The 27526-nt window shown below is 39.0% G+C and overlaps 8 protein-coding genes and 1 non-coding gene across 9 annotated transcripts; 7 read left to right on the forward strand and 2 right to left on the reverse strand.

The window, feature by feature from the left end:
• Window positions 1-1649: 1649 nt before the first annotated feature.
• On the forward strand, window positions 1650-2981 carry LOC101310636 (F-box protein At2g26160-like). The gene has a single exon (XM_004306349.1). The coding sequence runs from the start codon at window positions 1650-1652 to the stop codon at window positions 2979-2981; it is 1332 nt and encodes a 443-aa protein (XP_004306397.1).
• Window positions 2982-4943: 1962 nt separating this feature from the next.
• Window positions 4944-7090, forward strand: LOC101292144 (succinate dehydrogenase [ubiquinone] iron-sulfur subunit 2, mitochondrial-like). Its single transcript, XM_004304642.1, has 2 exons — window positions 4944-5762; window positions 6718-7090. The coding sequence occupies exons 1-2, from the start codon at window positions 5095-5097 to the stop codon at window positions 6908-6910; spliced, it is 861 nt and encodes a 286-aa protein (XP_004304690.1). The 5' UTR covers window positions 4944-5094; the 3' UTR covers window positions 6911-7090.
• Window positions 7091-7859: 769 nt separating this feature from the next.
• Window positions 7860-10600, reverse strand: LOC101292437 (ATP synthase mitochondrial F1 complex assembly factor 2-like). Its single transcript, XM_004304643.1, has 4 exons — window positions 9987-10600; window positions 9327-9501; window positions 8329-8606; window positions 7860-8199 (listed from the first exon to the last, which is right to left on the reverse strand). The coding sequence occupies exons 1-4, from the start codon at window positions 10431-10433 to the stop codon at window positions 8092-8094; spliced, it is 1008 nt and encodes a 335-aa protein (XP_004304691.1). The 5' UTR covers window positions 10434-10600; the 3' UTR covers window positions 7860-8091.
• Window positions 10601-11702: 1102 nt separating this feature from the next.
• LOC101310928 (cystinosin homolog) lies at window positions 11703-13827 on the forward strand. The gene is made up of 8 exons (XM_004306350.1): window positions 11703-11843; window positions 11954-12086; window positions 12517-12606; window positions 12738-12862; window positions 13075-13117; window positions 13323-13440; window positions 13538-13587; window positions 13675-13827. Exons 1-8 carry the CDS (start codon window positions 11722-11724, stop codon window positions 13825-13827), a joined length of 834 nt encoding a protein of 277 aa, XP_004306398.1. The 5' UTR covers window positions 11703-11721.
• A 546-nt stretch (window positions 13828-14373) lies between these two features.
• Window positions 14374-18002, reverse strand: LOC101311217 (ATP synthase mitochondrial F1 complex assembly factor 2-like). The gene is made up of 5 exons (XM_004306351.1): window positions 17852-18002; window positions 16342-16670; window positions 15734-15908; window positions 14773-15050; window positions 14374-14643 (listed from the first exon to the last, which is right to left on the reverse strand). Exons 1-5 carry the CDS (start codon window positions 18000-18002, stop codon window positions 14536-14538), a joined length of 1041 nt encoding a protein of 346 aa, XP_004306399.1. The 3' UTR covers window positions 14374-14535.
• A 181-nt stretch (window positions 18003-18183) lies between these two features.
• On the forward strand, window positions 18184-20639 carry LOC101292728 (cystinosin homolog). Its single transcript, XM_004304644.1, has 8 exons — window positions 18184-18478; window positions 18589-18721; window positions 19156-19245; window positions 19377-19501; window positions 19701-19743; window positions 19953-20070; window positions 20168-20217; window positions 20305-20639. The coding sequence occupies exons 1-8, from the start codon at window positions 18357-18359 to the stop codon at window positions 20455-20457; spliced, it is 834 nt and encodes a 277-aa protein (XP_004304692.1). The 5' UTR covers window positions 18184-18356; the 3' UTR covers window positions 20458-20639.
• Window positions 20640-21369: 730 nt separating this feature from the next.
• Window positions 21370-23764, forward strand: LOC101293027 (cystinosin homolog). The gene is made up of 8 exons (XM_004304645.1): window positions 21370-21560; window positions 21649-21781; window positions 22105-22194; window positions 22276-22400; window positions 22894-22936; window positions 23097-23214; window positions 23302-23351; window positions 23471-23764. The coding sequence occupies exons 1-8, from the start codon at window positions 21442-21444 to the stop codon at window positions 23618-23620; spliced, it is 828 nt and encodes a 275-aa protein (XP_004304693.1). The 5' UTR covers window positions 21370-21441; the 3' UTR covers window positions 23621-23764.
• Window positions 23765-24079: 315 nt separating this feature from the next.
• On the forward strand, window positions 24080-24151 carry TRNAE-UUC. The gene has a single exon. It is a non-coding gene; the product is annotated as a tRNA-Glu (tRNA).
• Window positions 24152-24513: 362 nt separating this feature from the next.
• Window positions 24514-25326, forward strand: LOC101293327. The gene has a single exon (XM_004304646.1). It carries the CDS (start codon window positions 24547-24549, stop codon window positions 25087-25089), a length of 543 nt encoding a protein of 180 aa, XP_004304694.1. The 5' UTR covers window positions 24514-24546; the 3' UTR covers window positions 25090-25326.
• Window positions 25327-27526: the final 2200 nt, after the last annotated feature.

Here is a 27526-nt window from a genome sequence, read left to right on the forward strand (position 1 = left end):
GGTTTCTTGGCATGCTTGTGGTGGCCTTCATGCCCGGCTACTGATGCCAATACCAGGTGAGGCGTAATGATGAGAAGGATGAGGAAGAGAGCCTGAAATAATAGGGCAAAACGACCACCCATGTTTTCTCTTTTCTTCTTTTCCAATATGATCAGTTGTCACAAGTTGTGATATATTTCACGGTTGTGGGATTGGCACTCTCACAGGCATATAAATATGTCCGGCGAGCACGATTTTCGTGCTCGATTTTCATGCACCAACGTTCACCGCCCACAAATCAAGGTTTACTTTGTGGGGGCAATATTAGCTAGTTTGCATTCAAATCAATCAAGGGAAAACACGTACATAGTGAACTATTCTTTCGTCTTTTACCAAAGAATACCGTGCGCGCGGCGCTTTAAATGGTATACGCCTTTTTTTGAAAGAGTAGTAGTATGCACTTCTTTGGGTGCCCCTTAAAAAAAAAATCAAAGAAAACGAAGAAAACGAACTTGTGCGCTATATGAATGGAAAGAAATGGTCAGAACATGCGCTATACTAATTACATTGCCACATCAACTGGTTACAGGTCCAAAATCCCAATATAGGAACACCATGTCAAATGTGAAAGAAAAGACTGAACATGAGGTGACCAAAAAACGCCAATGACGTTTAGTAAGAACTAAGAACTCTGTTAACAGTTGAGTTGACAGTACCAAAGTTATCTATATATTCTGGTTAGAAGAGTCCAGAGCATTTACTATCTTTCTATCTTCTGAGCTGAAGCATGCATCTATATATATATTATTCAGTTTATAACTTTATATACGTCTGACCATTGAATCCTAGATGCATATCAATAAGAATAGTAATGTGTTGAATTGTGAGAGAACTCACCAGAAGATCCTTTAACCAAACAAAACACAAATCTCAAATTAATCAAGTCTCGATTTCGATATCGGTTAAAAGGGTCTTGATTTTGTTCTGCGTTTTTTAGACTAGCTTGGTCGATATTGTGGATTCAAGAAGAATGGAGGTCAGGGTTGTGCGGCAAGCTTTGTTTTTAATCTGAGGGGTAAAAAAGGGAAAATTGAAAAGAAAAACAATTTATGTATTGATTCATATATCTTTGGTTTTGTAATTATAAAAGAGATTAGATGATAATTAATTAGTTACCTAGGGTTTATACCTTTCACCCTCCTGTTGTACTTCTTAACTGTGATTTCTGTTAAGGAAAGTAATCTCTGATTTATCTTCTTTATATGGAAGAGATCCCATGTACGTACAACTGTGTTTCCTTTTGTATTCATAGATTATGATAAGTAGTCATATAAGGCTGGTAGCTTGATTGGAGGACAGAGATAAACGTGTAGCTGACTCTAGCTGTATATGTATATTGATACGCAGATGAATGTACATCGATAATTGAGGAATATACATTGAGGAATATGCATATGAATATGCATCAATATACATACATATGTAACTGTTTCCTTTTGTATTCATAGCTTTTCTCCAGTAGCTAGCTGTATATGTATATATACTGATGCATACGAATGAAAAACCATTCTAGGCTCTAGCCAAACTGTTCTTCTTCAGATTTTGGAAAACCAGCCTCTATATACCTTCGATACCAATCAGTGAAACCAACAACTCTAGATATTAAGCTAATGAGAAAGCGTGAAACAGACTACGGGGTTGCTAGTTCAATTGCAAAGAAGCACAAGTCTGCAATGGATTCTGGGGATTCTAGTTATTCGATCGCAAAGAAGAAGCCGGAAACTGAAGTAGAAGTCTCTTCAATCCCGGAAGGGAACAACCCTCTGGCAAGTCTTCTTCCTCTAGATGTTTCCTTTATAATTCTTGATAAGTTGTTCGAATCCACAGACCATCTTTCTTTCGCTGGCGTTTGTAAATACTGGTGCTCTATTTCAAGAAACTATAATGTTGCAACTCAACGCTGGCACAAGAAGGGCAAGATGCTTCCCCTTTTCTTGGTTAGTACTGAATCCGAACGAAAAGGAAAGACTAGCAACCATGAACTAGAAGCATATAACGTTTCTGGTGGACATAGATGCAAAGATAATATTCATTTTCCGGTCACTCATGGGAAAAGGTGTTGTGGTTCTAGCCATGGTTGGTTGGCCATATTCGATGTAGAAGGCAAATGTTTCTCCATAACTCTGGTACACCCTTTCCAAAAATCAGTGGATCCAATTAAACTCCCTCTATTGGATTTCATGACGAACAAGCTGCAAGAGTACATCCGAAAGGTTATCTTGTCATCCGATCCCATCTTGAATCCGGATAGTTATGTTGTTGTTGTACTCTACAGTGGTTACGGTGGTTCAAAGTTGGCTTTCATTAAAGGAGGACAACAACAATGGACTTATACCGATAGGCGTCGAACGTGCCTTAAGGATGTCACATTTTACAGAAACCAAGTTTATGCAGTTGTTGGCGGAAGCGATGGAAAGGAAAGAATCATGTCGTTTGATGTTCATAGTTGTACTAAACTTTCAAAGCCACCAAAAGCAATCAATCGTACGCCTAATGATGTGCCAAAAATAAGGGCTAACTATTCGTATCTTGTGGAGTCAGCCGTGGGAGATCACCTGTGGTATGTGAGAAGGCTAATTTCTTATGCATCGAGAAACAAAAAGCACATTGAGAGGTTTAGGGTTTACAAGGTGGTGTTCGATGACAAAGATGGATCGGTTGTGGAACAAGTAGAGGTACATAGCATCGGAGATGAGGCTTTGTTTGTGGGTGCGTCGGATTCGATATCCGTCTTGGCTTCAAGCTTTCCTGGGTGTAAGCCAAATTCTATATACTATACCACTGAGGAGCCCTATAACTTTGAGTATCCGGACCACGAAACCTATCATATCTCTAGTCTAGATGATGGAACCATCAAAGAGTACGAATGGAATTATCGACTTTTACCTTCAGCAATTCCATGTGGAGTTTGGATTCTACCAATGTTTAAGGGACTATTCTAGCTACTCGCTCAATCTTAGTTTCTTTTTGCCTTTGGATGTAATATACTGGCCCTGCATGTATATATGCAATTTAAATTGATTCAATGTAAATACGTTTTGCGGTTTATGTTGTTAATCCAACTTAGCCATCTTCTTCACTGAAGAATCTATACCTCGGATGCATATATAACATCTTTCAGTTCCCTTGGAATACAACAGTTACATTCACAATGAACGTTTGTAGTCCTGAAACCAAAGAGAAATCTGCTACTAATACAAATTGGCAATTCAGAAGTACTAGCTAGAGAAGATCCTCCTACTTCTGATACATCGATCCTACATTAGATATATGTGTAGACTACTAACAAAGAAGTGTTGGGAACATGGAAATGGTTAGGGTTGAACATGGAATCGCAAAGGAGAGAGAGAGAGAGATTGTCTTTTGTTGTTTTCGCAACGTTAACGAATACATTTACCTAAATGCATAGCCACAATGCTCGTGCTGCTGCAATGCAAGCATCGATATCCATATTGATTTCAGTACACACCAGATCAAGCCAACACATGAATTCGATCATAAACAGCAAAACCACTTTTTCTGCATCAAACAAAGAAAAGAAAAAGAAAACCAAACAACAATGAGGAACCCTAAAACAATGCCATTCATTAGGATCAGATCACTTAAGGCCAATAATACGTACCTTTGGTTCATCATCATTGTTAATGTTCTGCTGTGGCTTATTGTGTGTAGGCATGGTCGAGTTTCCGGCTTCATTGTTCATTTTCTGGTCTCTAGCTTTGCTAAATATCACTGTAAACCCTTCGGCCGAGGCTGGATTGTTCACATCCCACTCTCCGAATTTCGGCAGAGGTCTTCCTGCATCTTGCTGCACATTCATGTATATATCAATACATGAATTATAATTATAATGATCATGCGAAAGAAATTACAATGTTGTTCCGGAAATGAAATCTTACCGATCCCATGAAACAATGTGTTACAGAATCAAAGGGGGAATGAAGGTGCTATTGGATTTCGAAAGAGATCAGATGAAGAGAATTGAGCCAGAATGTGAGAGAATGAGAAAGACAGAAAACAAAAGGGTGTAGTGGTTTTTTCTTCGAGTTCTAGGGTTCTTCTTTATTCAAAAACAGCCTGTATGGGGGGCATATATTTGTAAGTAATTAGTAGCTAGCTAAGTTTGATCAAAAAGAAAAGGAAATAGTTAGTAGTTATCACATTGTTGTAAATCTTAGTTGTCTAAACCATGAATAACCATGTATTCTTAACAATATTCCACTGGCATTGTTTCACTTGATCTCTTCCACTCTATGTTTAGGCAACCCTCCCACCAAAAGAAACTTCTCTAAAAACATAAATAGGAGTGGAGTTGTTCATATAATCCTTGGAAAAATGAACTCCTATTCATGAATTACACAATGAAATGAATTTTTTTTACAATAAACAAGTCATTTTTACTAAATTTCTAAATTGGATAAATAGGATCAGGAGGCACTATCATATTACACAAATGTTCTCGATAATAATAAAAATCAATTTGCTCGTTTAAGATGGTTATCGTGCAAAAAGTATTGTCAAGAATCACGTGAACAAGTATTATCATAAAATCATGAACATACATTTTGTAAACCGGAATAAAAATACTGATTGGTATTTTGATGCCGAGATTGTTCAGCTCAACTGCATTATATTTTATTTCGTGTGCGTTTCGAGTCGTGTTTTCTAGATGAAAAGCAGCGATGCTTAGGGACTTGGGCCATACCCGTCCACGATGCAATAAACAGTGGAGACATTGTTCGCCGCCACGTGTTAATCATCAGCTGGTGCACCACACGCGCCGCTATGAAAAATTAACCACCAAAACCAAATGACTGCTGCATAATCCAACCACGCCTCCACCTGAACCGACGGCCGAGACGATGCCACGTCACCACCCTAAAGCTAATCACGGCACGGAAGCTCAATTACATATAAGCCCCTCCAAGGGAGTCGAAGCTCAACCAATTATAGAAACCCATTCACGTCATTTCACACACTCCTCCTTCCTTCTCTATCTCCACACTCTCAGCCTAAACGCTTGGATTTCGATTCTCTCTCTCTTTCTCTGCGAAAATGGCGACTGGTCTGTTACGGCGAGCCTTCACCGGAATCTCATCCTCAACGTCTCCGGCGGCGAGGCGCGTCTTGCTCCGTGCCTTCGCCTCGGAGCCGCAGATCGACGCGTCAACCCCGAAGGCGCGTGAGACTTCCAAGCTGAAGACGTTCTCGATTTACCGGTGGAGCCCCGATAGCCCTACGAAGCCGGAGCTGAAGGAGTACGAGATCGACCTCAAGGACTGCGGTCCTATGGTCCTCGACGCGCTGATCAAGATCAAGAACGAGATGGATCCTAGCCTCACGTTCCGGCGGAGCTGCCGCGAAGGGATCTGCGGCTCGTGCGCGATGAACATCGACGGCTGTAACGGCCTGGCGTGTCTGACGAAGATCGAGTCCGGTTCGGCGACGACGATCACGCCGCTGCCGCACATGTATGTGATCAAGGACTTGGTGGTGGATATGACGAACTTCTATAACCAGTACAAGAGTATAGAGCCGTGGCTGAAGAGGAAGAACCCGGCGGAGGAGCCAGGGAAGGAGATTCTGCAGACGAAGAAGGATAGGGCTAAGCTGGATGGGATGTACGAGTGTATTCTATGTGCTTGCTGTAGCACATCCTGCCCTAGCTACTGGTGGAATCCTGAGGCTTATCTGGGACCTGCTGCATTGCTCCACGCCAATAGGTGACGGTTTTCGCTTCCGATTTTTTGAGAATTGTTTATGATAGTTTAGTATAAATTTAGCTCAGGTGATTGATATGCTTTATGTGGAGATGTGGATGTTGTTGTTGCTTTGTGTGATTGTCAAAGTTTTTCGGCTTTTTCGTGCATTGCATTTTTCGGTTTTGTTTGATAGCTTTCGTCCAGCTTAGTGGTGTAGATATGTGTTGTGTTTGTTTGATGGTGAATTTTGCTGCTTGAGTGCCAAAGATTTTGTTGTAGTGATGCAAAATGAAAACGGGGAAACAGTGTTTCGTGTGTTTACAAAACAAACTGATTCTCTGTTTGTGTATTTTCGTTGACATGCTTTGCTGGTAGGCACAGAAGAGAACTGCTCATGGCTCTCAATTTTCATTGATTTCACCATTTCAGTGTGTGACTGAGATTCGTCAATGTCGTTTTTGTTATTTTTGTTAGTTATGTTGATAGGACTATCTGCCTTGACTTACTAATAGAAAACATCACTTGTGTTGAATTATAGTGTTTAGAATATCCTCAGGAGCTAGTGACGATACGGTCATACGGTGATATAAACTAGTTATATAAGCTGCAGTTTTGTGAAGTGGAGTGCATAGACTAGGTCATACTAATGAGAGCGTTTGGAAGGTGATGCGGTTTTGAGAAAGGCTTATATAATATGAAATTGCCTGGGAATTAAGTACAAGTGAAGTAGAATATGAGACAATTATGTTGAGATAATGTTTCTTATGATCATCTACTATGTTTTTGAACAAGTCCTTCATGATCATCTACTATTTTTATAACTGTTGTTTTCTGGATAGATGCCTATTAAAGTGTGTTGTTTCTTGACCAGAGAATTAGGGCCTCAACTTTGCATATGGCATTTTCAGTTGTTCTGCAATTGCATCGGTGTAGATGAACAATAGAATGCTGAATCATTTTGTGTGGTGCTATGCAGGTGGATAGTTGACAGCCGGGATGAATATACAAAGGAGCGACTCGATGCAATCAATGATGAGTACAAGCTATATCGCTGCCATACCATATTGAACTGTGCTCGTGCCTGCCCAAAGGGCTTAAACCCTGGAAAGCAGATCCAACATATCAAGCAGCTCCAGCCAGCAGGAAACTCAGACAGCTTGAGTGTTTGAGTTTATAGGAGCATTTGATCTGTTATTGTTGGAATTTTGTTTAGAAGTTGTCAACTTTATGAGTTTTGCTAATAATTTGTGAACTGATCGAATTGTCCATGCCTTTCATGAAAATGGGAAAGAAGCACGTTGCTTTCGTTTATACATTAGTCCCCATATTTGTCTTTCGCAGTGAGCCTGTAATTATGTTCTTCTTCTTCTTCTTCTTCTTCTTCTTCTTCTCTGCAGAACTCTTCATTTCTCTATCAAATAGAAGTATACCTGATTGTATCTTTTAGTGTTTGTTCATTAGGAAAGATAGAGTAGATGGGTATTAGTTAAGAAACTGAAACCACACAACTGCTATGATTGTTCTATACCCCTTAAATATGAATACAACATTAAATATCTAGTAAAGATTGCGTACTTGTATTCACACATTTATGGGATGATCCATAGATATAAATTTCAGGCATTTTATAATGCAGATTTTCATACATTGTGACTCATTTTCAAAAATGGGTTAGGTTCTCTTCTCTCCTAAACTGAACAAACTACAAGCCTCCATATAAGCATCTGCTGGTAAGAAGCTTTCACCAACATATCATCTGTGGTGATAATGAAGCTGTTAGTGCTAGCTGGGTGTTTTCTCTGTATGATCCTTATAGAAGTGAGAACCAACCTTGTCAGCGCACGCCCTTCTTTTCACTTAAAACCTCAAGATCTTGAGCCGTATACTTACGTTACGATTACAGGTGATGAATCAAAATCCTATATGTTTCTTTAAGCACTGTACTGTTAAAAATTTGAAGGATAAAAGTTTGGAAAGTTAAATTTGCTGCAGGATGCAACAATGACTGCGACACAGCCTGTTGTGATTGTGATGTGAAAAAAGAACCTCCATTGTGTGTGCAATGCTGTAAAGAAGGGCCTTGATTTCACCTCCAAACTAGCTTTTGCAACTCATGTTGTAGAATCACAAGATAATTTTATTGCACCGATATAACAGAGTTGATTATTACATCTTTGGTTTAATCTGACCTCATAAGTAACAACAGGATTTCACAAAATTGGGCATTCTTGGTGTTGTAACTTCTACAGATCTATAACAACGTAAACATTGTAAGAAAACCTAGTCAACAGGTTAGGTCTTGTGAAGATATAAGAGGGTAGGAACAAAAACTAGAGAAAAGATGTACTAATTAAACCCTCCTTGAAAGACCGAGGAATACAGCAGCCGATGCAATCTGTACTTTGAGATCAGCAATATCTACATCATGACCACCTTCAACCAGTCCCCACCTGTCTACCTGCAATATAAGAAAACCTTCTTTTAAGACTTAGCAGGGCAACCATTATGGTGGCAGAAGTTTGATTCTTACAGCTAACTAAGGATGCTATATATCTATGAGTACAGAGAAATAATGATCAACAGGTACCTGAAAATCTTCTTCAAGTCTAATCAACTCAATTGCTTCTTCAATATTCAGTTTCCCACGAAATAATCCAAGAGTAATTGTTAGGGAGTGTGCTGCTCCTGCAATAGCATCAATTGCTGCCAATTCACACTCATCTGTTTTCTTCAGTAGGGTTTCTACAGCTTTTAGAAGTCCCTCGTCCTGCTTTCCACCAAAAAAGCTGGAGTAAACGACAGGCTTAAAGCCAAATTCAGACTCCATCCAATTAAGTAAAGGATCAATCTTTTCCACTTGCCGTTCTACATAAAAAGAATGAGGCACTATTAGTTGCAATAGACATATTACTGTCTTAAACTATGTTTTGAAGAAAAATATCTATGTTGCAGAATTAGATGATCATATGTGAAAGCTGCTATATGTGAATTCAGTGAAGGTCTAATGTCCAAGCCAATACAACCTGTGAATTCTAACCACAGCTACCTCCTAGAATTTATTATCATAGCAATTGATTCAAGCTACTCTGGCGAGTTTGTTAGATGGATATGACCAGTCTTGAAGGGGCTTATGTAGCTACTCTCGGTAGCGCCTTACATTCCTTTGTACCAAAACAGGATCCATGGTCTAAAATAAATGGTCAAAATTAAACTTTATCTAGTCGTTTTCTTGTTCGTTGCATTCACATTTGTCATACAAATCTGACTGCTACCAAAGTACCTATAAAGATGAGTTCTAGCTATGAACATTTTGAAGAAACATGTGCCATCTAATGGAGATCAATGGATGATGGTCACTTAGTAGTGCATATGTAAATCTGAAACAGGCATAGTTGATCACATCTAAATGAGTTATGCGACACTCTCATTGTAAAATTGTTAGTGTAGAACACTACGTGACTTCCAAAAGAATGTACAAGAAATGAACAGATTATAGATAGTGGTATGTTAGCATGCCTTGAACATATAAGACAAAAAGAAGACAAAACAGAACAGGTGACAAAGACCTGAGAAGAAGCAACATACCATGGATGTCGCTTGTCAGATCGTTGTCATCTGGGGCACGACAAAAGACTAGATCTTGATTGAATCTATTTATCAAAAATTCTATAACCTTATGCCGTGTGATAGGAACTCTTTCCAGTGCAGTGCAAGCAAGCTTCATGAGAGGCATCGTAAACGGCCTAATCCCATCTGTCTCCTAAAATCATTAAAGTCCCATTAGCCAAACCGTCAAGTTCCCAACAACATGCAAATGCTTAAAACAATTCCAAAACTCAAATAAAAGCCAGCGACTCCAAAACTGGCAAGGAACAGTTGTACCAAAACAGAGAACATAAGTTCAATCCTAATATTCTTACATTCCAATTTGAACTGAGCTAGTACTAATGCGAAAAGCACTAACAAAGGTAAACCCATTTGATCTACGCTATCATATACTTATAATTCTACTTGAACAAAACAATTTCCAATTTTGGGTGCATCCCATTTGAGCACTAAGCATTTCAGCTAAGATTCTAAACACTTCAAGTAATCAATTTCCGATTTTGAGTGCAACCCATTTGAGCAATAGCATATCTAACAAGTGAAACACTAAGCATTTGAGCTAAAGATTCTACATACTTCAAGTAATCAATTCCCAATTTTGATTGAGACCCAATTTGAGCTGAAGCTTCAAAGACACACCTGGTATTCCCACTCAGCAGCAATGGCCTTAGCCAAACCCAAAGTCGGAAGCTTTAAGGGTCTCTTTGACGGAGTCTTGAGCGTCCGGTAATCAAGCATCACCGTCCATCCATTCCCGTCGTCGGCCTTCCTCGTCGTCACTTGGTTGTAGAATCTCTTCCCCACCACCGACCCCGTCATGAACGACATCGGCATCGTCACCGAAGACGACGCCGTTTCGCGTTTGGAGGAATTGGGTTTGATTTGGATGCTGTCATCGTGATTGGGTTTGTGTTCTTGGCCGTCCGATGAGAAGGTGAAGGTGGAGCCCTCGCCGCCGTCGGATTGGGGTTGCTCGGCAGCGGCGGTGGCGGCGGAGGTGAATTGGCGGGAAAGAGATGATAGGGAGGTGAAAAGGTTGCGGTTTCGGATTGAGTTTAGGGTTCTGCTTATGAGAAAATTGGCCATTTGGGATTTGATTTGATTTCAATTTCAATTGAAATTGAAAGAAATGGTTTTGGGTAGCAGAGTGAGAGCTTCACTTTCAGTAGGGTTTTTGCGCCAAATACTAAAAAGGCAAATAAGGAAGATGTAAAGGACACTCATGGGGTTGGGTTAACTGCACTATGTTCCTTGGGCCTTGGGTGCAGGGGATGCCGAGACAAACTTAGAGCCGTTTTGACCCGTTTAGGGCCGTTAAGATGCCGTTTTGACCTGTCAATGAACCGTTTTAACCCTCTTAGACCCGCTTAGAGCCGTCAAAGGGGCGTCTTGACCCGCTTAGGGCCGCTAAGGTGCCATTTTGACCTGCCAAGGGACCATCTTAACTCTCCTAGACCCGCATAAGGACCACCTAGGGTGGCCTCTTAGCGGGATTTAAGGTTCGTGTAATCGTGTTCGAGTCAAGTCGTGTTATTATGAAAGAGGGTTAGATCCAAGTGAACATGGTGTATCTTGTTTAGAATCTTGAATCCTCACAATCATATATGTCCGTATGGAAGGTCATTTTTTTGAGATTGTGAGTTGTTAGCAGCGCGGTTAATGTCGAGATTGCTAATTTAAGCAAGGACGCAACACTAATTAAGTGATCTCAACTTTTGATATTATAATAAAAGTCACTTGATGTCTCTTGCTGTTTATTAATGTTGATGCAAGTGCACGCCACATAACGAATCTCATAGAGAGGATTCAAAGCATTGAGGTGCACTTAAACCAAGATAATAGAACATTGGATTACATTTATCACACTATTTGATTATTTAAATAAAAAGTTCAGTATAAATATCAACGATTGAGATTTTCTAATAAATATTTGGTTCACTTGCTTGTTGGTGCATACAAGAATATTTTTTGATGAATCTCGTCCCCAAAGATCACATCTCGAAGAAAAATGAAGCTACAACTAACAAACGTATGTCTTCGGCAGCAATCCCAAACATACATTGGGCATATTGCCATTATTGCGTTCTATATAGAGAGAGGCCGGCCATAGCTTTAAGAAAATGAAGCTACCACTGAATAATGAACATGGCTATGTAATGGACTCGATTCATAAACCCTCCTGAACTATTTTGTGGAAAATAAAAAACCAATGGGAACAAGGACACGTCAACACAGTGAACCCACATGAATGGCGCCAAATCAAAAGCTCCACAACAGATATTTTAAGCATGCATAGCTGCAAACAAGTGCCCCCTTCTCTTTATTAGATTTCCGCTGAGTGATTGCGAGTAATCGGAACTAGAATATTCCGATCATGGTGGCATCGTGGAACTCGATTCCGCTCGAGATCACTTACAGAGTTTTGGGGTGGTTGACCTTCACGTTCTGGTCCGTCGGCTTCTATCCTCAAGTCATCTTGAACTTTCGTCGGAAAAGGTATGATATATACGATCGATCATTTCCTTCCCTTGGTTCCCTTAAAATCGTGTCAATTTCAATTTGAGATGGTTTGTTTTTTATGGCGGCGGCGTACTGGTGCTAATCAGTGTTGTGGGGCTGAGCATCGACTTTGTGGTGCTCAATTTCACGAAGCACTCGTCGTATCTCATCTACAACGCCACTCTCTACTTCAGCTCCGCCGTTCAGAAGCAGTACTTTGACAAGTACGGTTTCGGAGAGGTTGGTAATTTCTTTTTCCCGCCCTCTTTTTAACTTTTGCTTATTTACGTTATTACATCCCAATGAGGTTGAAAATGTTGTCACGCACTAGAATCATGAGCTTATAACAGTTCAATATACTTCAATGGATACAACACACTCGTATTAATTTTAAGAAGAAAATTTCTTAGAACTATCTCTTACAAATATAGGAGTAAGAGATAGTTCTAAGAAGAGACTATAAGGGAAGAGTGAATCTTTTGCAAACGATTATTTGATAGATGATCGAGAAACTTTCTACTATATATGGTAGTTAAAAAAAAGACGAACAAATGTGATATTGCAAAGCTGATCTAACCAAGTAAAACATTGGTTTTAGTGCTCACTAAAACATGCATATATAAGTTTGTATTGATAAAAGGATGAAGTCATTTGGTTTGTACTAATGCAGATGATACCTGTAGCTGCAAATGATGTTGCATTCTCTGCTCATGCCGTTTTTGTGACAGCAGTTATGCTCTTCCAAATTGCAATCTATGAAGTTAGTAGATTGAATAGTAATCTCCAGTGTCTCTCCTTGGTTAACTTTCCAAGTTTCATTTGTCACACAAGCCAGCTTTACATTGGTTTAACCTTAATGTTAATTGTTCATTGATGGCTTTACCTATGCAGCGAGGAAGTCAGAAAGTATCTAAAATTGCAGTTGGAATTGTGGTTGCTGTGTGGCTATTTGCTGCAATTTGTTTCTTCGTAGCCCTGCCGACTCATTCTTGGCTTTGGCTCATCTCCATCTTCAAGTATAAAAGATAAAGTTACCTTTCATTTTTTGACATTTGGAGTTTCATTAGTACTTTCGGTGGTAACTATGACAAAAATTTAGATTTGACTAATGAAAGGATTTTCGTGAATGGTTTTCAAGATTATTGGGAGCATGGAATTGAGTAAATGTATCATAGTAATGGTTTCATGGAATCCCTTTCTAACATCTGTTAATGTGATTATGTTGCAGCTCAATTCAAGTGTTTATGACGGTCATCAAATATACTCCCCAGGTTTAGCACTCTCCCTTATATGGTTCACGTTTGTGTCATTGAGAAGAGTCAGAGGCTATATATATTAGTTTCCCTAGATAATCCTCATTTGACATAGAAACTCTAGTCTATTACTGTTTACTACTAAATGAAGTTGTATTTATTTAAGTTTTGCAATGAAACACAATGTCCTTACTAATACAGAACACATTCGAATTCAATATAGGCATACATGAACTTCATAAGAAAGAGCACAGATGGATTAAGTATTTTCTTTATTCTACTCGATTTTTCGGGAGGAGTTGGAAGCTATGCACAAATGGCTGTGCAATCTATTGATCAAGGTTCACCAGCATCTCTACTTTAACCAAATGTAACTGTTGCAAATCAGAAATTGCCCTCCAATTGATTCATGAACTTGTTTTGAATCTGTGCCTGCAGATTCTTGGGTGAACTTTTATGGAAACATAGGGAAGACACTGCTATCTTTGGTATGAATGAATTGATTAGATGTTTCAGCATAATCAGTACATATTTACTGTCACTTGTATACTCACCGTGGTTTATATTTATTGCAGATATGTGTATCATATGATCTTCTTTTCATTTTCCAACATTTTGTTCTGTATCCTTCCAAGAAGGCACTGATATCTCCCAAAGTTGTCATCAGCAAGGAGAACTTGGAGCCCCTTGTCAGTTCTGATAGTCACCAAGTGTCTGAAAATGTATAGAAACTTTTGTTCTGCTAGTGAAAAATGTACAAAAAGATTTGTTCGGATGTATGACTCTATTTTGTAATATAATGCAAATAGTGTTGTTCTAACTTTCTGTATAGTAAAACCCATTACTTGGGTCTCAAACTTCCCTTTGGGGATTTTGGTTGAAGTATGAGTTTTTAGGATTTTGTTTCTCCTTATATTGGCATTGCCTAAACTGATATGGGTATTGGACTTACAATTTTCTGCCTTTCCGCAAATTTTCTGCCTTTCTGCTAAGTGAGAATCAAAATCATATCTGTTCCTTTGAGCACTGTACTGTTGAAAATTTGGTGGATAAAAGTTTGGAAAGTTAAATTTGCTGCAGGATGCAACAATGACTGCGACACAGCCTGTTGTGATTGTGATGTCAGAAAAGAACCTCCATTGTGCAATGCTGTAAAGAAGGGCCTTGATTTCACCTCCAAACTAGCTTTTGCAACCCATTGTAGAATCAAAAGATAATTTTATTGCACTGATATAACAGAGTTGATTATTACATCTTTGGTTTAATCTGATCTCATAAATAACAACAGGATTTCACAAAATATTGGGCATCTTGGTGTTGTAACTTCTACAGACCTATAACAACGTAAACATTGTAAAAAAAACCTCGCCAACAAGTTAGCTATTGCTAAGATATAAGAGGGTAAGAACAAAAACTGAAGAAAAGATGTACTAAGATTAAACCCTCCTTGAAAGACCTAGGAATACAGCAGCCGATGCGATCTGTACTTTGAGATCAGCAATATCTACATCATGACCACCTTCAACCAGACCCCACTTGTCTACCTGCAAAATAAGAAAACTTTCTTTTAAGACTTCACAGGGCAACCATGACGGTGGCAGAAGTTTGATTCTTACAGCTATCTAAGGATGCTATATATCAACGAGTATAGAACAATAAAGATCAATAGGTACCTGAAAATCTTCTTCAAGTCTAATCAACTCAATTGGTTCTTCAATATTCAGTTTCCCACGAAATAATCCAAGAGCAATTGTTAGGGAGTGTGCTGCTCCTGCAATAGCATCAATTGCTGCCAATTCACACTCATCTGTTTTCTTCAGTAGGGTTTCTACAGCTTTTAGAAGTCCCTCATCATGCTTTCCACCACAAAAGCTGGAGTAAACGACAGGCTTAAAGCCAAATTCAGACTCCATCCAATCAAGTAATGGATCAATCTTTTCCACTTGCCGTTCTACATAAAAAGAATGAAACACTATAAGTTGCAATAGACATATTACTGTCTTAAACTATGTTTTGAAGAAAAATATCTCTGTTACAGAGTTAGATGATCATATGTGAAAGCTGCTATTTGTGAATTCAGTGAAGGTCTAATGTCTAAGCCAATACAATCTGTGAATTCTAACCACAGCTACCTTCTAGAATTTATTATGTTTGTAAGATGGATATGACCAGTCTTGATGGGGCTTATGTAGCTTCTCTCGGTAGCGCCTTACATTCCTTTGTACCAAAACATGATCCATGGTCTCAAAATAAATGGTTAAAATTAAACTTTATCTAGTCCTTTTCTTGTTCGTGGCATTCACATTTGTCATACAAATCTGACTGCTACCTATAAAGATGATGTCCTAGCTATGAACATCTTGAAGAAACATGTGCCATCTAATGGAGATCAATGGATGATGGACACTTAGTAGTGCATATGTAAAACTGAAACAGGGATATTGATAACATCTAAAGGAGTTATGCAACACACTCATTGTAAACTTGTTAGTGTAGAACACTACGTGACTTTCAAAAGAAAGTACAAGAAATGAACAGATTATAGATAGTGGTATGTTAGCATGTCTTAAACATATAAGACAAGAAGAAGACTAAACAGAACAGGTGACAAAGACCTCAGAAGAAGCAACATACCATGGATGTCACTTGTCAGCTCGTTGTCATCTGGGGCACGACAAAAGACTAGATCTTGATTGAATCTATTTATCAAGAATTCTATAACCTTATGCCGTGTGATAGGAACTCGTTCCAGTGCAGTACAAACAAGCTTCATGAGAGGCATCATAAACGGCCAAATCCCATCTGTCTCCTACAATCATCATTAAACTCCCATTAGCCAAACTGTCAAGTTCCCAACAACATGCAAATGCTTCAAACAATTCCATGGAAAATACACAATCTCAAATAAAAGCCAGCGACTCCAAAACTCGCAAGGAATAGTTGTACCAAAACAGAGAACATAAGTTCAATCCTACTATTGTTACAGTCCAATTTGAACTGAGCTAGTACTAATGCGAAAAGCACTAACAAAGGTAAACCCATTTGATCTACGCCATCATATACTTATAATTCTACTTGAACAAAACAATTTCCAATTTTGAGTGCAACCCATTTGAGCAATAGCCTTAGCATAACTAACAAGTGAAACACTAAGCATTTGAGCTAAAGATTCTACATACTTCAAGTAATCAATTTCAAAGTTTGATTGAAACCCAATTTGAGCTGAAGCTTCAAAGACACACCTGGTATTCCCACTCAGCAGCAATGGCCTTAGCCAAACCCAAAGTCGGAAGCTTTAAGGATCTCTTCGACGGAGTCTTGAGCGTCCGGTAATCAAGCATCACCGTCCATCCATTACCGTCGTCGGCCTTCCTCGTCGTCACTTGGTTGTAGAATCTCTTCCCCACCACCGACCCCGTCATGAACGACATCGGCATCGTCACCGACGACGACGCCGTTTCGCGTTTGGAGGAGGAGTTGGGTTTGATTTGGATGCTGTCATCGTAATTGGGTTTGTGTTCTTGGCCGCCGTCCGATGAGAAGGTGAAGGTGGAGCCCTCGCCGCCGTCGGCTGAATTGGCGGGAAAGAGGTGATAGGGAGGTGAAAAGGTTGCGGTTTCGGATTGAGTTTAGGGTTCTGCTTATGAGAAAATTGGCCATTTGGGATTTGATATGGAATTGAAATTGAAAGAAATGACTTTGGGTGGCAGAGTGAGAGCTTCACTTTCAGTAGGGTTTTTGCGCCAAATACTAAAAGGCAAATAGGAAGTTGTAAAATGTAAAGGACACTCATAGGGTTGGGTCAACTGCACTAATAAGTTCCTTGGGCCTTGGGTCATTGTAGGGTTTAGTGTTCCTGATTGTGTTCGAGTCGAGTTGTTGTGAAAGAGGGTCAGATCTAAGTGAACATGATGTATCTTGTTTAGAATCTTGAATCCTCACAATCATGTGTGTCCAAAGAGGGTCATTTCTTTGCGATTGTGAGTTGTTAGCGGCGGTTAAGGTCGTGATTGCTGATTTAAGCGAGGACTCAATACTAATTAAGTAATCTCAATTTTTGATATTACAATAAAACTCACTTAATGTCTCTTGCCATTTATTAATGTTGATGCAAGTAGGGGTGGACTCGGTCCCAACGGTTCGGTTTTTAGGCACTAACCGAAAACTGAAACGAAGTTTTGGTTTTTCTATTTCCTAGAACCGAAACCGATAAAAATATGTAAAAAACCGCTCTTGTCGGTTAACCGAACATTGGTTCGGTTTCGGTTACAAAACCTATTATCTGTAATATTTTTCGCATTTAACCAAATAACATAAAAACTAAAAATATCAAAGTTGTAAACTATTAACACTTCAAATAAGTTACTCTAATGGGTTCAAACAAGTAATTGAAAGGAAAAGAAAAGCTAAAGTTTATACATGATTTATTTGAAGCCTCCAACATTTATATATTGCAAAAAGGAAGACTACATGAGAGGAAATTATGTTAGACATAAACACTTAAAAACATAATCATGTGTGTGAAACCCTATTATTTGTAACTCATAACCAATAAGAACATGACACGTAATATAGAATTACATATTAATAATTAAATGAATATATGTCGGTTCGGTTCGGTTTTTTCGGTTTTTAAGATGCACGGAACCGCAAACCGACACCACATTACTTGATTTGTGCGGCTTTGTGGAACCGATTGCCTCGGTTTCATTCGGTTTCTGTTACTCTGTGTCAGTTCGGTGCGGTTTTAACCGGTTTCGGGTTTTTCAGTGCCAAAAAGTCCACCCCTAGATACAAGTGCACGTCCCGCGTAATGAATCTCATCCCCTAAGATCACATCTCGAAGAAAAATGAAGCTACAACTAGCAAACGTATGTCTTCGGCGGCAATCCAACACATACATTGGGCATATTGCGTTCTATATAGAGAGAGGCCATAGCTTGAAGAAAATGAAGGTACCACTGAATAATGAACATGGGTATTTAATGGACTTGATTCATAAATCCTCCTGAACTAATTTTGTGGAAAATAAAAAACCAATGGGGAACAAGGCCAACACAATGAACCCACATGAATGGCCAGGTCAACACAATGAACCCACATGAATGGCGCTGAATCAAGAGCTCCACAACAGATATTTTAAGCATGCATAGTTGCAAACTGTAACTCCCCCCTTCTCTTTGTTAATCAAGGGTTTCCTATTTCTTTGAGATTTCCGCCGAGTGATTGTGAGAATCGGAACTAGAATATTCCGATCATGGTGGCATCGTGGAACTCGATTCCGCTCGAGATCACTTACAGAGTTTTGGGGTGGTTGACCTTCACGTTCTGGTCCGTCGGCTCCTATCCTCAAGTCATCTTGAACTTTCGTCGGAAAAGGTATGATATATACGATCGATCATTTCCTTCCCTTGGTTCCCTTAAAATCGTGTCAATTTCAATTTGAGAAGGTTTGTTTTTTACGGCGGCGGCGTACCGGTGCTAATCAGTGTTGTGGGGCTGAGCATCGACTTTAAGGTGCTCAATTTCACGAAGCACTCGTCGTATCTCATCTACAACGCCACTCTCTACTTCAGCTCCGCCGTTCAGAAGCAGTACTTTGACAAGTACGGTTTCGGAGAGGTTGGTAATTTCTTTTTCCCGCCCTAGCTCTTTTTAACTTTTGCTTATTTACGTTATTACATCCGAATGAGGTTGAAAATGATGTCATGCACTAGAATCATGAGCTTATAACAATTCAATATACTTCAATGGATACAACACACTCGTATTAATTTTAAGAAGAAAATTTCTTAGAACCATCTCTTACAAATATAGGAGTAAGAGACAGTTCTAAGAAGAGACTATAAGGGAAGAGTGAATCTTTTGCAAACGGTTATTAGATAGATGATCGAGAAACTTTCTACTATATATGGTAGTTAAAAAAAAGATGAACAAATGTGTTATTGCAAAGCTGATCTAACCAAGCAAAACATTGGTTTTAGTGCTCACTAAAACATACATATATAAGTTTGTATTGATAAAAGGATGAAGTCATTTGGTATGTACTAATGCAGATGATACCTGTAGCTGCAAATGATGTTGCATTCTCTGCTCATGCCGTTTTTGTGACAGCAGTTATCCTCTTCCAAATTGCAATCTATGAAGTTAGTAGATTGAATAGTTATCTCCAATGTCTCTCCTTGGTTAACTTTCCAAGTTTCATTTGTCACACAAGCCAGCTTTACATTGGTTTAACCTTAATGTTAATTGTTCATTGATGGCTTTACCTATGCAGCGAGGAAGCCAGAAAGTATCTAAAATTGCAGTTGGAATTGTGGTTGCTGTGTGGCTATTTGCTGCAATTTGTTTCTTTGTAGCCCTGCCGACTCATTCTTGGCTTTGGCTCATCTCCATCTTCAAGTATAAAAGATATAGTTACCTTTCATTTTTGAGCATTTGGAGTTTCATTAGTACTTTCGGTGGTAACTATGACAAAAATTTAGATTTGGCTAATGAAAGGATTTTCAAGATTATTGGGAGCATGGAATTGAGTAAATGTATCGTAGTAATGGTTTCATGGAATCCCTTTCTAACATCTGTTAATGTGATTATGTTGCAGCTCAATTCAAGTGTTTATAACGGTCATCAAATATACTCCCCAGGTTTAGCACTCTCCCTTAAATGGTTCACGTTTGTGTCGTTAATTGAGAAGAGTCACAGGCTGTATATATTAGTTTCCCTAGATAATCCTCATTTGACATAGAAACTCTAGTCTATTACTGTTTCCTACAAAATGAAGTTGTATTTGTGTAAGATTTGCAATGAAACACAATGTCCTTGCTAATACAGAACACAATCGAATTCAATATAGGCATACATGAACTTCATAAGAAAGAGCACAGATGGATTAAGTATTTTCTTTATTCTACTTGATTTTTCGGGAGGAGTTGGAAGCTATGCACAAATGGCTGTGCAATCTATTGATCAAGGTTCACCAGCATCTCTACCTTAACCAAATGTAACTGTTGCAAATCAGTAATTGCCCTCCAATTGATTCCTGAACTTGTTTTGAATTTGTGCCTGCAGATTCTTGGGTGAACTTTTATGGAAACATAGGGAAGACACTGCTATCTTTGGTATGAATGGAGTGATTTGATGTTTCAACATAATCAGTACATATTTACTGTCACTTGTATACTCACCGTGGTTTATATTTATTGCAGATATGTGTATCATTTGATATTCTTTTCATTTTCCAACATTTTGTTCTGTATCCTTCCAAGAAGGCACTGATATCTCCTAAAGTTGTCATCAGCAAGGAGAACTTGGAGCCCCTTGTCAGTTCTGATAGTCACCAAGTGTCTGGACATGTATAGAAACTTCTGTTCTGCTAGTGAAAAATGTACAAAAGGATTTGTTCGGATGTATGACTATTTTGTAATATAATGCAAATGGTGTTGTTCTAACTTTCTGTATAGTAAAACCCATTACTTGGGTCTCAAACTTCCCTTTGGGGATTTGGGTTGAAGTATGAGTTTTTGGGGTTTTGTTTCTCCTTATATTGGCATTGCCTACACTGATATGGGTATTGGACTTGCAATTTTCTGCCTTTCTGCTAATTTGGTGTACACTGCCCAGATTATTCAGGGCAACACCAACCTTACTGCCCAGACAATAATGAAAAGAAACAAAGAAATAGCCTGGTGCTATATGCATGAGTTTCATTTTGTTATAGGTCTTTGGATAAAGAAGGTTGGAAAATTATGCATTGGACAAGAGGAGGTTTGCATACTCCTAAGACAATATATAGTTCGAAAAGTTTTATTATCCTCACTTTTTTTAATTTGGTCGACTTTTATAAACATCATAGTTCTTTTTAACAAATGCACACTTAAATTTGTAACACATTGTTAAGTTCGATCCTAATAAATTAAAAGACAAAATGAGTAAATTGTCTTGATGAGGAATAGGATGATGCCATTGGCGCCTTACAAGTCAAAAACCATAACTGATTTAAACACAAAACACTTCATATCCATTATCCATCTCAGAAAACCAAGATCCTTACAAGTTACAACAATCTCAATGAATGTAGCCTTGAAAATGGCCTCCGTTCACAAAACCCTGCAACTGCAAAGCTCCAAATGGCCATCACCTCATTTCTCTCCAACCAAAACTTCAAGGAAAAGGCGCCAATCACATCCTCGACACGTCATCAAATGGGGGCCCACCTGAGAGGTCAAACAAAGAAATAAAAACAAAGAAAAGGAACTACTTTTCTTGTTCTTCTTCTTCTTCAAAGTTCAAACCTTTCTCCTCCGGCAGTTTGGGAATTCCAAATTCTCAGAGAGAAACCAAAAATGGCGTCGTGGAATTCAGTTCCGCTAGAAATCACATACCAAGTTCTGGGATGGTTGGCTTTTATTTCATGGTCCATCAGCTTTTACCCACAAGTCATCTTAAATTACCGCAGAAAAAGGTGAAAACTTTCAATTCATTTTACCTGAATTCGATTCCAAGATCCAATTTTTAACCATTCTGATTGGTTTTTGGCTTTCTGGGTTCAGTGTTATTGGGTTGAACTTCGATTTCGTGGTGCTGAATCTGACAAAGCACTCGTCGTATCTCATTTACAACGCCACCCTCTACTTCAGCTCCGCCGTTCAGAAACAGTACTTGGAGAAATATGGCCTCGGAGAGGTAAGAGATTTGTTAACTTTGGTTTTGATGATCAATAGTGGCTTAAGCTTTCATCTTTTGCTGTCGAAATTACGTTGTTACATAATGTTATGGTTGGTTAGTACTTGGTTGGTTAGTCCTTAGTAGTTGTTTTGTTACATAAAGCTATGAACTTGATGGAAATAGTCGAAGAGCTTTGAAGAAGGAAGACATAGTTTTTTAACCATAGTAATGTAAGAAACACAAAATCCCAACTTGGATGAACCTAGTCTTGGAACGTAGGAGATTTAGAACTAGAACTCTATAAGTACACTCATTGCTTTTGTATGTGGGGATGAATGCAGATGATACCTGTAGCAGCGAATGATGTTGCCTTTTCTATTCATGCTGTTTTGCTGACAGCAATTACCTTGTTCCAGATTGTGATTTACGAAGTAAGTTTTTCCGAGTTGATCTTGGTGCTAGTTTTCTGTCATTAGTTGTGTACCTGACCTTTAGTGAACTGGTTTATGTAGCGTGGAACTCAGAAGGTGTCCAGGATTTCCATTGGAATCGTTGGAGCCGTTTGGTTAGGTGCTGCAGTTTGTTTCTTCGTAGCTTTGCCAACCCATTCTTGGCTCTGGCTCATTTCCATTTTCAAGTGAGATGTTTATATTCTTGCTTTGGCAGTTAATTTTTGTTGACAGTTTTCCATTAGAAGTGCAGACCATGGATATAAAAAATCCTTGGTCCTTTCCCACATCAAGACCCTGTTATAGTGAATTCTTAACCACTGCTACATATATAGGTTCACATGTTCACTAGGATCTATCTAGAGTATGTCTTGAATTATGCTTGATTCACCAGGAAGTTTGGTAGTATAGAAGGCTTATTATTGAAGGTGTACTTCTCATCAATGTTTAGGATGTTGACTCCTTTTTTTGACAAATTAGAATTTCTGTCATGTGCTTATACTTTGTTCCTTTACCTTCTGCATATTGTACATGAAGTTAGCTTGGTTAAAGAATAGACAACTTTCTTTAGTTTGCTTTCTAGATCTTACACTGGTATTGTCACTATCATATGAGTGCTCCAAAAGTTGGATTTAGGATATGTTCCCTTTCTAACTTCACTCAACTTGTATATGTTTGCAGCTCAATTCAAGTTTTTATGACAGCCATCAAATATATTCCGCAGGTCAGTATTGAGTATTGACTCTCCTTTCATTGTTCATGTTGCTGTCATAAAACCATATCCAGTGGGTGTTGTTGAGTAGAGATAGAGTTAATGTTACTGCCAAACTAACCTGTATTATGTACACTGAGTGTCTTTGTTAACAAATCATTTTGCAATCCAGGCAATCTTCAACTTCACACGGAAGAGCACAATTGGGTTTAGCATTGGCAACATTTTACTTGACTTTTCTGGAGGGGTGGCAAATTATGCACAAATGGCAGTGCAGTCCATAGATCAAGGTTTGCAATCTCTTCATCAACCAAATAAAAGTTGGGATTTGGTCTTATTCTTCATGCTTATTTAACATACACACTGCCCTTTTTCAGATTCTTGGGTGAACTTTTATGGAAATATAGGGAAGACACTGCTGTCTTTGGTATGGATCCGTCACAACTCCTTCAAATTTTCTCTTTGTATTCTGCTGTCTCAAGTTGAACTAGTCTACTACTAATTCTAGGGATAAATGCTTATTCATCGTGGTTTCTATTATTTCAGATATCTATATTCTTTGACCTTCTCTTCATGGGTCAGCATTTCGTGCTGTATCCTGCCAAGGGAGCACTGATCTCTCCTAAAAAAATTAAGGAAGAGAGCGCGGAGCCACTCGTTAAGTCGTCTGATGATCCAGTATCTGAAAATGTATGAAGCCTCTGGTTGCTCAAGAGTGAAGATGTTAGCTGACATCTTTCATGTAGGATAGGAATTAGCCAACTATATATGTATATGTACATGTTCTTGTACTTTGGCCGGAGGATGTTGTTCTACCATCTGTACAGAAACAACTAAATGCTTATTTGGATTGGAAGTAATGAAAGTTATGTAGAAGTACCATTCAAAGCAATTGAAATATCTGCACATCATTTCTGAACAATGAAGGGGGTTAATATTTGCTTTCCATTCATCAGAAATAAAAAGCTAACGAGTAACAACGTGACTCAAAATACTGGAACATGATTCTTCACCGAAATTGCGAACTATATATAGCACACCTTTTGACATGTCTATATTTACCCCAAAATTTTCTCATCTTGAACTCATGAATCTTAAGCACATTTTTGACTGATGGCTAGCAAAACTATAGACTTGAATATAGGTAGCAACAATTCCATTGTCGTCCAGCGGTTAGGATATCTGGCTTTCACCCAGGAGACCCGGGTTCGATTCCCGGCAATGGAACTTTTTCACATACATTACCTTTTATTTTTATTAATTTTCCCTCAAAACATGTTGACCTAAAAGTAGATTTACTTTGTAAACCACCTTAAGAAAATTTTGGATAACAGCATGAAAGAAAGCTCATCCAAGCTCATACTCCACTTCCCTGAAAACGAAGGAAACTATTATAACTTAGTCACACTCAATAATGGCCATTGCCAAAACGTTGACATGAAAAACAAATGGAAAGAACTCCAGTTGTCCATCTTCATTTGCTTGTTCCACACGAATTAGAACCTCTACCTAACGCCGTGCTCCTCAAGCTTGCATTACCAAAAAGCATTGCTATATAACAACAAGCACATCCACTTCTTTCCATCACAAATCACTTTTCAGCTCCCATTCAGCTCAAAACAATGAAGAGAGAGGGTCGCCAACACGGAATGGTTCGGACATACCGGGTTCTACCCGCTACATTGAACCCGAGGGCCGAGACCCGACATGTCAACAAGTTCGACTCCCTCCCCACGGCAGGGTTGTTCACCAAAGTGTCCACCAGGCCCAACAACCACTCGAAATACACGAGCAAGTGCACCAAACCCAAGTGCACCGAGTGTCGCATCCACCCGGCTAGTAAGTCCAAGGACAAGACCAAAGGTAACCAAAAGCTCAAATCAAGTGATGTTGTGACCAACCACAGGTTGGTCACATGGCGTGTCGTGGATGGGCGATCCGGATTGAATTTTTCTGGATTGTCCGCCACGGGGATTTTGGATAATTTGTCTAGTGGTTATTATGATACTCATGATGGTGATGAAGATGAGAAAAACGAAATCGATGATGTTGACGAAAATGGGAGTATCGGTAGTGAAGAGGTGATGAGTTGCTGTAATGTGGATAATGTGTTCGATTATCAAATTGAAGAAGATGAAGGTTGGTGCCTAGTTCCCCAAACATGATGTGGATCAAGTTGGTCAACGCATCCGTTTTCTCTTGGTTTGGTCTTTGATTGATGAACAAGGTGTTCTTGTTGCTTTGGCCTATTTGGAGATAGAGAAGCATCGACCATTATAAGAAGGGGATGCTAGAGTGCTCTGTCTATGTTCCATTTGCTTTCTGTTTTGTTTAATTGCTGATGCAGGGCTGTAGATTATACTCTTACTGAAAGGAAAAAGAGGACTAATTTGGTCTTGTAATATATGATTTTCATGAATAATACATAAATTCCCAGGTAATATAAAGCTTGGTCTGGATAATTTTACAGAAAAGAATTGTAATTGATGAATTGAATGTACTAGATATTCCAAGAAAATAAACAAATGAGATGCAGTGAAGCTCAACAACTAGTGCAGTAGCCTTGTCAACAGCTTGTCAGTTGTCACACATTAGTTGGTCTACTGGAGAACCTTACCATCTATTGCCTCCTGAAGAGATATCAATTAGATTCTTTTGGTATATATCACTTCTCCACCACCTGCTGAATGCCTTCTTGGTAGCCATGGATAAAACTTTTTAAGATCATTCCTATAAGCAGAAGCTCTTGTCAATTGTCATGTAGATCCCCCACTGTAATTTATAGTTCCAGATAAAATATTTAAACATAGTAAGATTTCTAACCATTTAATAAACAAAATTCAAGGATTACAAACAAAGAACTGATAAAATTAATGATTTCTTCTGTTGAGGGAGAGGGCAGTAAGCATGGAGAACCATAAACATATAACTTCGTTAACAAGATGCGCTCAGAAAATCACATAACCCCAGATTAAAATCTGTACACAGAATATCCATATATAAAAAGTTCCAGCCCGATAGAACAGGAATGAACCATAAGCTTAAGCACGGTGAGGCAAACATAAATTGAAACTATATTTGCCAACTTTGTTGTAGTACATCCCCATGTACCCTCCCTCATCACTTATACGAATGCGAATTATGACTAAACCTTCAATCAGCAATTCCCATTCCAAAGAAACTGAAACAAGTAAGACCTAGAGTGTCTCCAAAAGTTTCCTTGTTTAAATGTTATATGTAAGTATAACATAATTGCCTCAAATGACTTGCAGAAAGTTTTCAAAAAGTAATGCAGTGTTTAAGTCGTCTTGTGGACATGCAGACTCTGGAAAAAAGGCAGCTAAGTCCAGTGTAAACCAATACAGGTTGAACTGCCCCTGTCCGCAGTCCACAGAGCCATTCAGTTTCAGAACGGGCCTATACACAGTTACACACACACAGAAGTATATACACATTGACCTTTAAAAAGCACCATAGTTGGGAATTCAATCAAGATGTCAAACCTGAAAAGCCAAACACCAATTGTACAGACTGATTATAATTTCAGCAAATCAAGCAGTACAAGACTCAGAAAATAAAGATAAAAAGGGGAGAAACCCCTTTGATAATACTGGAAACAACAAGCAGAAACTAGCCAACTAGCAATTGCAGCGAATAAATTCAGAGGACATCACATCTTAGTTATTTGCAGCAAATTAAGTTGAGGGCTGTGATGGTTGGGGTACTTCCCCAGTTGGCATTGCGAATCGGCAAACGGGACAAACGTGATTGATCTGCAGCCACTGGACAATGCAATCTCCATGAAAGTAATGTGAGCATGGCAACCTAGTAACCAGTTGTTGGTCGCGATCATAATCCCGCCAACAAATGGCACATGTTTCTCCATCTTCTTCCAATCCCAAGCTATCAAGCCTCACTCTTTCCAAGCCTTCAATGGACACCCTTGTCGCAGGAACCGTCCTCCTGTTGTTATGCAACGTCAAGTCAAATATCTCCACGTGAATTGGGAGATCAGGGTTGACGGCCGCGTCAACACGCTCGAATAACATCTCTATTGCATGGGCATGTATATCCTCCGGGACATTCGTGGTTGAAAGATAGTCTGAAAATAATCTTATACACCTTCTGCGGTAGGTGGAAGGAATATGTTTGGTCTTTGCGAGGTCGACCCAGAAGAATCTTTCTCCTTGGTGGGTTTGTGAGTCCCAACGAATTGGGCACCCCGGACTAGGGCGGCTCCCGATATACTTGTATAAAGAAAATTTGAGTAGAATAAAACTGTCGGGGGCCTCGCCTCTATCTGGGCACGGTACGCTCTCTTGCACCGCGTTGATAACAATTGGCATCACCCTGAATTCCATGATCACTCAACTGCGCACAGTACCGATCTAGTTTCTTTTCTTTTTTTTGGGTCAAATGTCACAACCGGGCAGAAATGAACTGGTTTTTATCTATTTAGAAGGGTGTGGGTACGAATTCTACAAGAGCAAAAAGTAAAAAGTAATATAATGGTGTTGAAGTAAAAAGTTGGTTTTCTGGAAAGATCAATCTATCCTTGAAGGAAAAATCATATAATAATGGTGTTGAAGTAAAAAGTAAAGA

This window comes from Fragaria vesca, linkage group LG6, assembly GCF_000184155.1.
Source record: "Fragaria vesca subsp. vesca linkage group LG6, FraVesHawaii_1.0, whole genome shotgun sequence".
Lineage (NCBI taxonomy): Eukaryota > Viridiplantae > Streptophyta > Magnoliopsida > Rosales > Rosaceae > Fragaria > Fragaria vesca.

Bases quoted from the DNA above. Each gene is read 5' to 3' on its own strand.
- LOC101292144 (XM_004304642.1), top strand. From the start codon at position 5,095: ATGGCGACTGGTCTGTTACGGCGAGCCTTCACCGGAATCTCATCCTCA. The intron at 5,763-6,717 runs GTGACGGTTTTC...GGTGCTATGCAG, and splicing joins GCATTGCTCCACGCCAATAG to GTGGATAGTTGACAGCCGGG.
- LOC101292728 (XM_004304644.1), top strand. From the start codon at position 18,357: ATGGTGGCATCGTGGAACTCGATTCCGCTCGAGATCACTTACAGAGTT. The intron at 18,479-18,588 runs GTATGATATATA...GGTGCTAATCAG, and splicing joins TTGAACTTTCGTCGGAAAAG to TGTTGTGGGGCTGAGCATCG. The intron at 20,071-20,167 runs GTTCACCAGCAT...TTGTGCCTGCAG, and splicing joins TGTGCAATCTATTGATCAAG to ATTCTTGGGTGAACTTTTAT.
- LOC101293327 (XM_004304646.1), top strand. From the start codon at position 24,547: ATGAAGAGAGAGGGTCGCCAACACGGAATGGTTCGGACATACCGGGTT.
- LOC101310928 (XM_004306350.1), top strand. From the start codon at position 11,722: ATGGTGGCATCGTGGAACTCGATTCCGCTCGAGATCACTTACAGAGTT. The intron at 12,863-13,074 runs GTATAAAAGATA...ATTATGTTGCAG, and splicing joins TGGCTCATCTCCATCTTCAA to CTCAATTCAAGTGTTTATGA. The intron at 13,441-13,537 runs GTTCACCAGCAT...CTGTGCCTGCAG, and splicing joins TGTGCAATCTATTGATCAAG to ATTCTTGGGTGAACTTTTAT.
- LOC101292437 (XM_004304643.1), bottom strand. From the start codon at position 10,433: ATGGCCAATTTTCTCATAAGCAGAACCCTAAACTCAATCCGAAACCGC. The intron at 8,607-9,326 runs GTATGTTGCTTC...CTTTTTATGTAG, and splicing joins TCTGACAAGCGACATCCATG to AACGGCAAGTGGAAAAGATT. The intron at 8,200-8,328 runs GTACCTGTTGAT...CTTATATTGCAG, and splicing joins GACTTGAAGAAGATTTTCAG to GTAGACAGGTGGGGACTGGT.
- LOC101310636 (XM_004306349.1), top strand. From the start codon at position 1,650: ATGAGAAAGCGTGAAACAGACTACGGGGTTGCTAGTTCAATTGCAAAG.
- LOC101311217 (XM_004306351.1), bottom strand. From the start codon at position 18,002: ATGTATGTGTTGGATTGCCGCCGAAGACATACGTTTGCTAGTTGTAGC. The intron at 16,671-17,851 runs GTTAAAACCGCA...CCGCCAATTCAG, and splicing joins CACTGAAAAACCCGAAACCG to CCGACGGCGGCGAGGGCTCC. The intron at 15,051-15,733 runs GTATGTTGCTTC...CTTTTTATGTAG, and splicing joins GCTGACAAGTGACATCCATG to AACGGCAAGTGGAAAAGATT.
- LOC101293027 (XM_004304645.1), top strand. From the start codon at position 21,442: ATGGCGTCGTGGAATTCAGTTCCGCTAGAAATCACATACCAAGTTCTG. The intron at 22,195-22,275 runs GTAAGTTTTTCC...TGGTTTATGTAG, and splicing joins TCCAGATTGTGATTTACGAA to CGTGGAACTCAGAAGGTGTC. The intron at 22,401-22,893 runs GTGAGATGTTTA...ATATGTTTGCAG, and splicing joins TGGCTCATTTCCATTTTCAA to CTCAATTCAAGTTTTTATGA.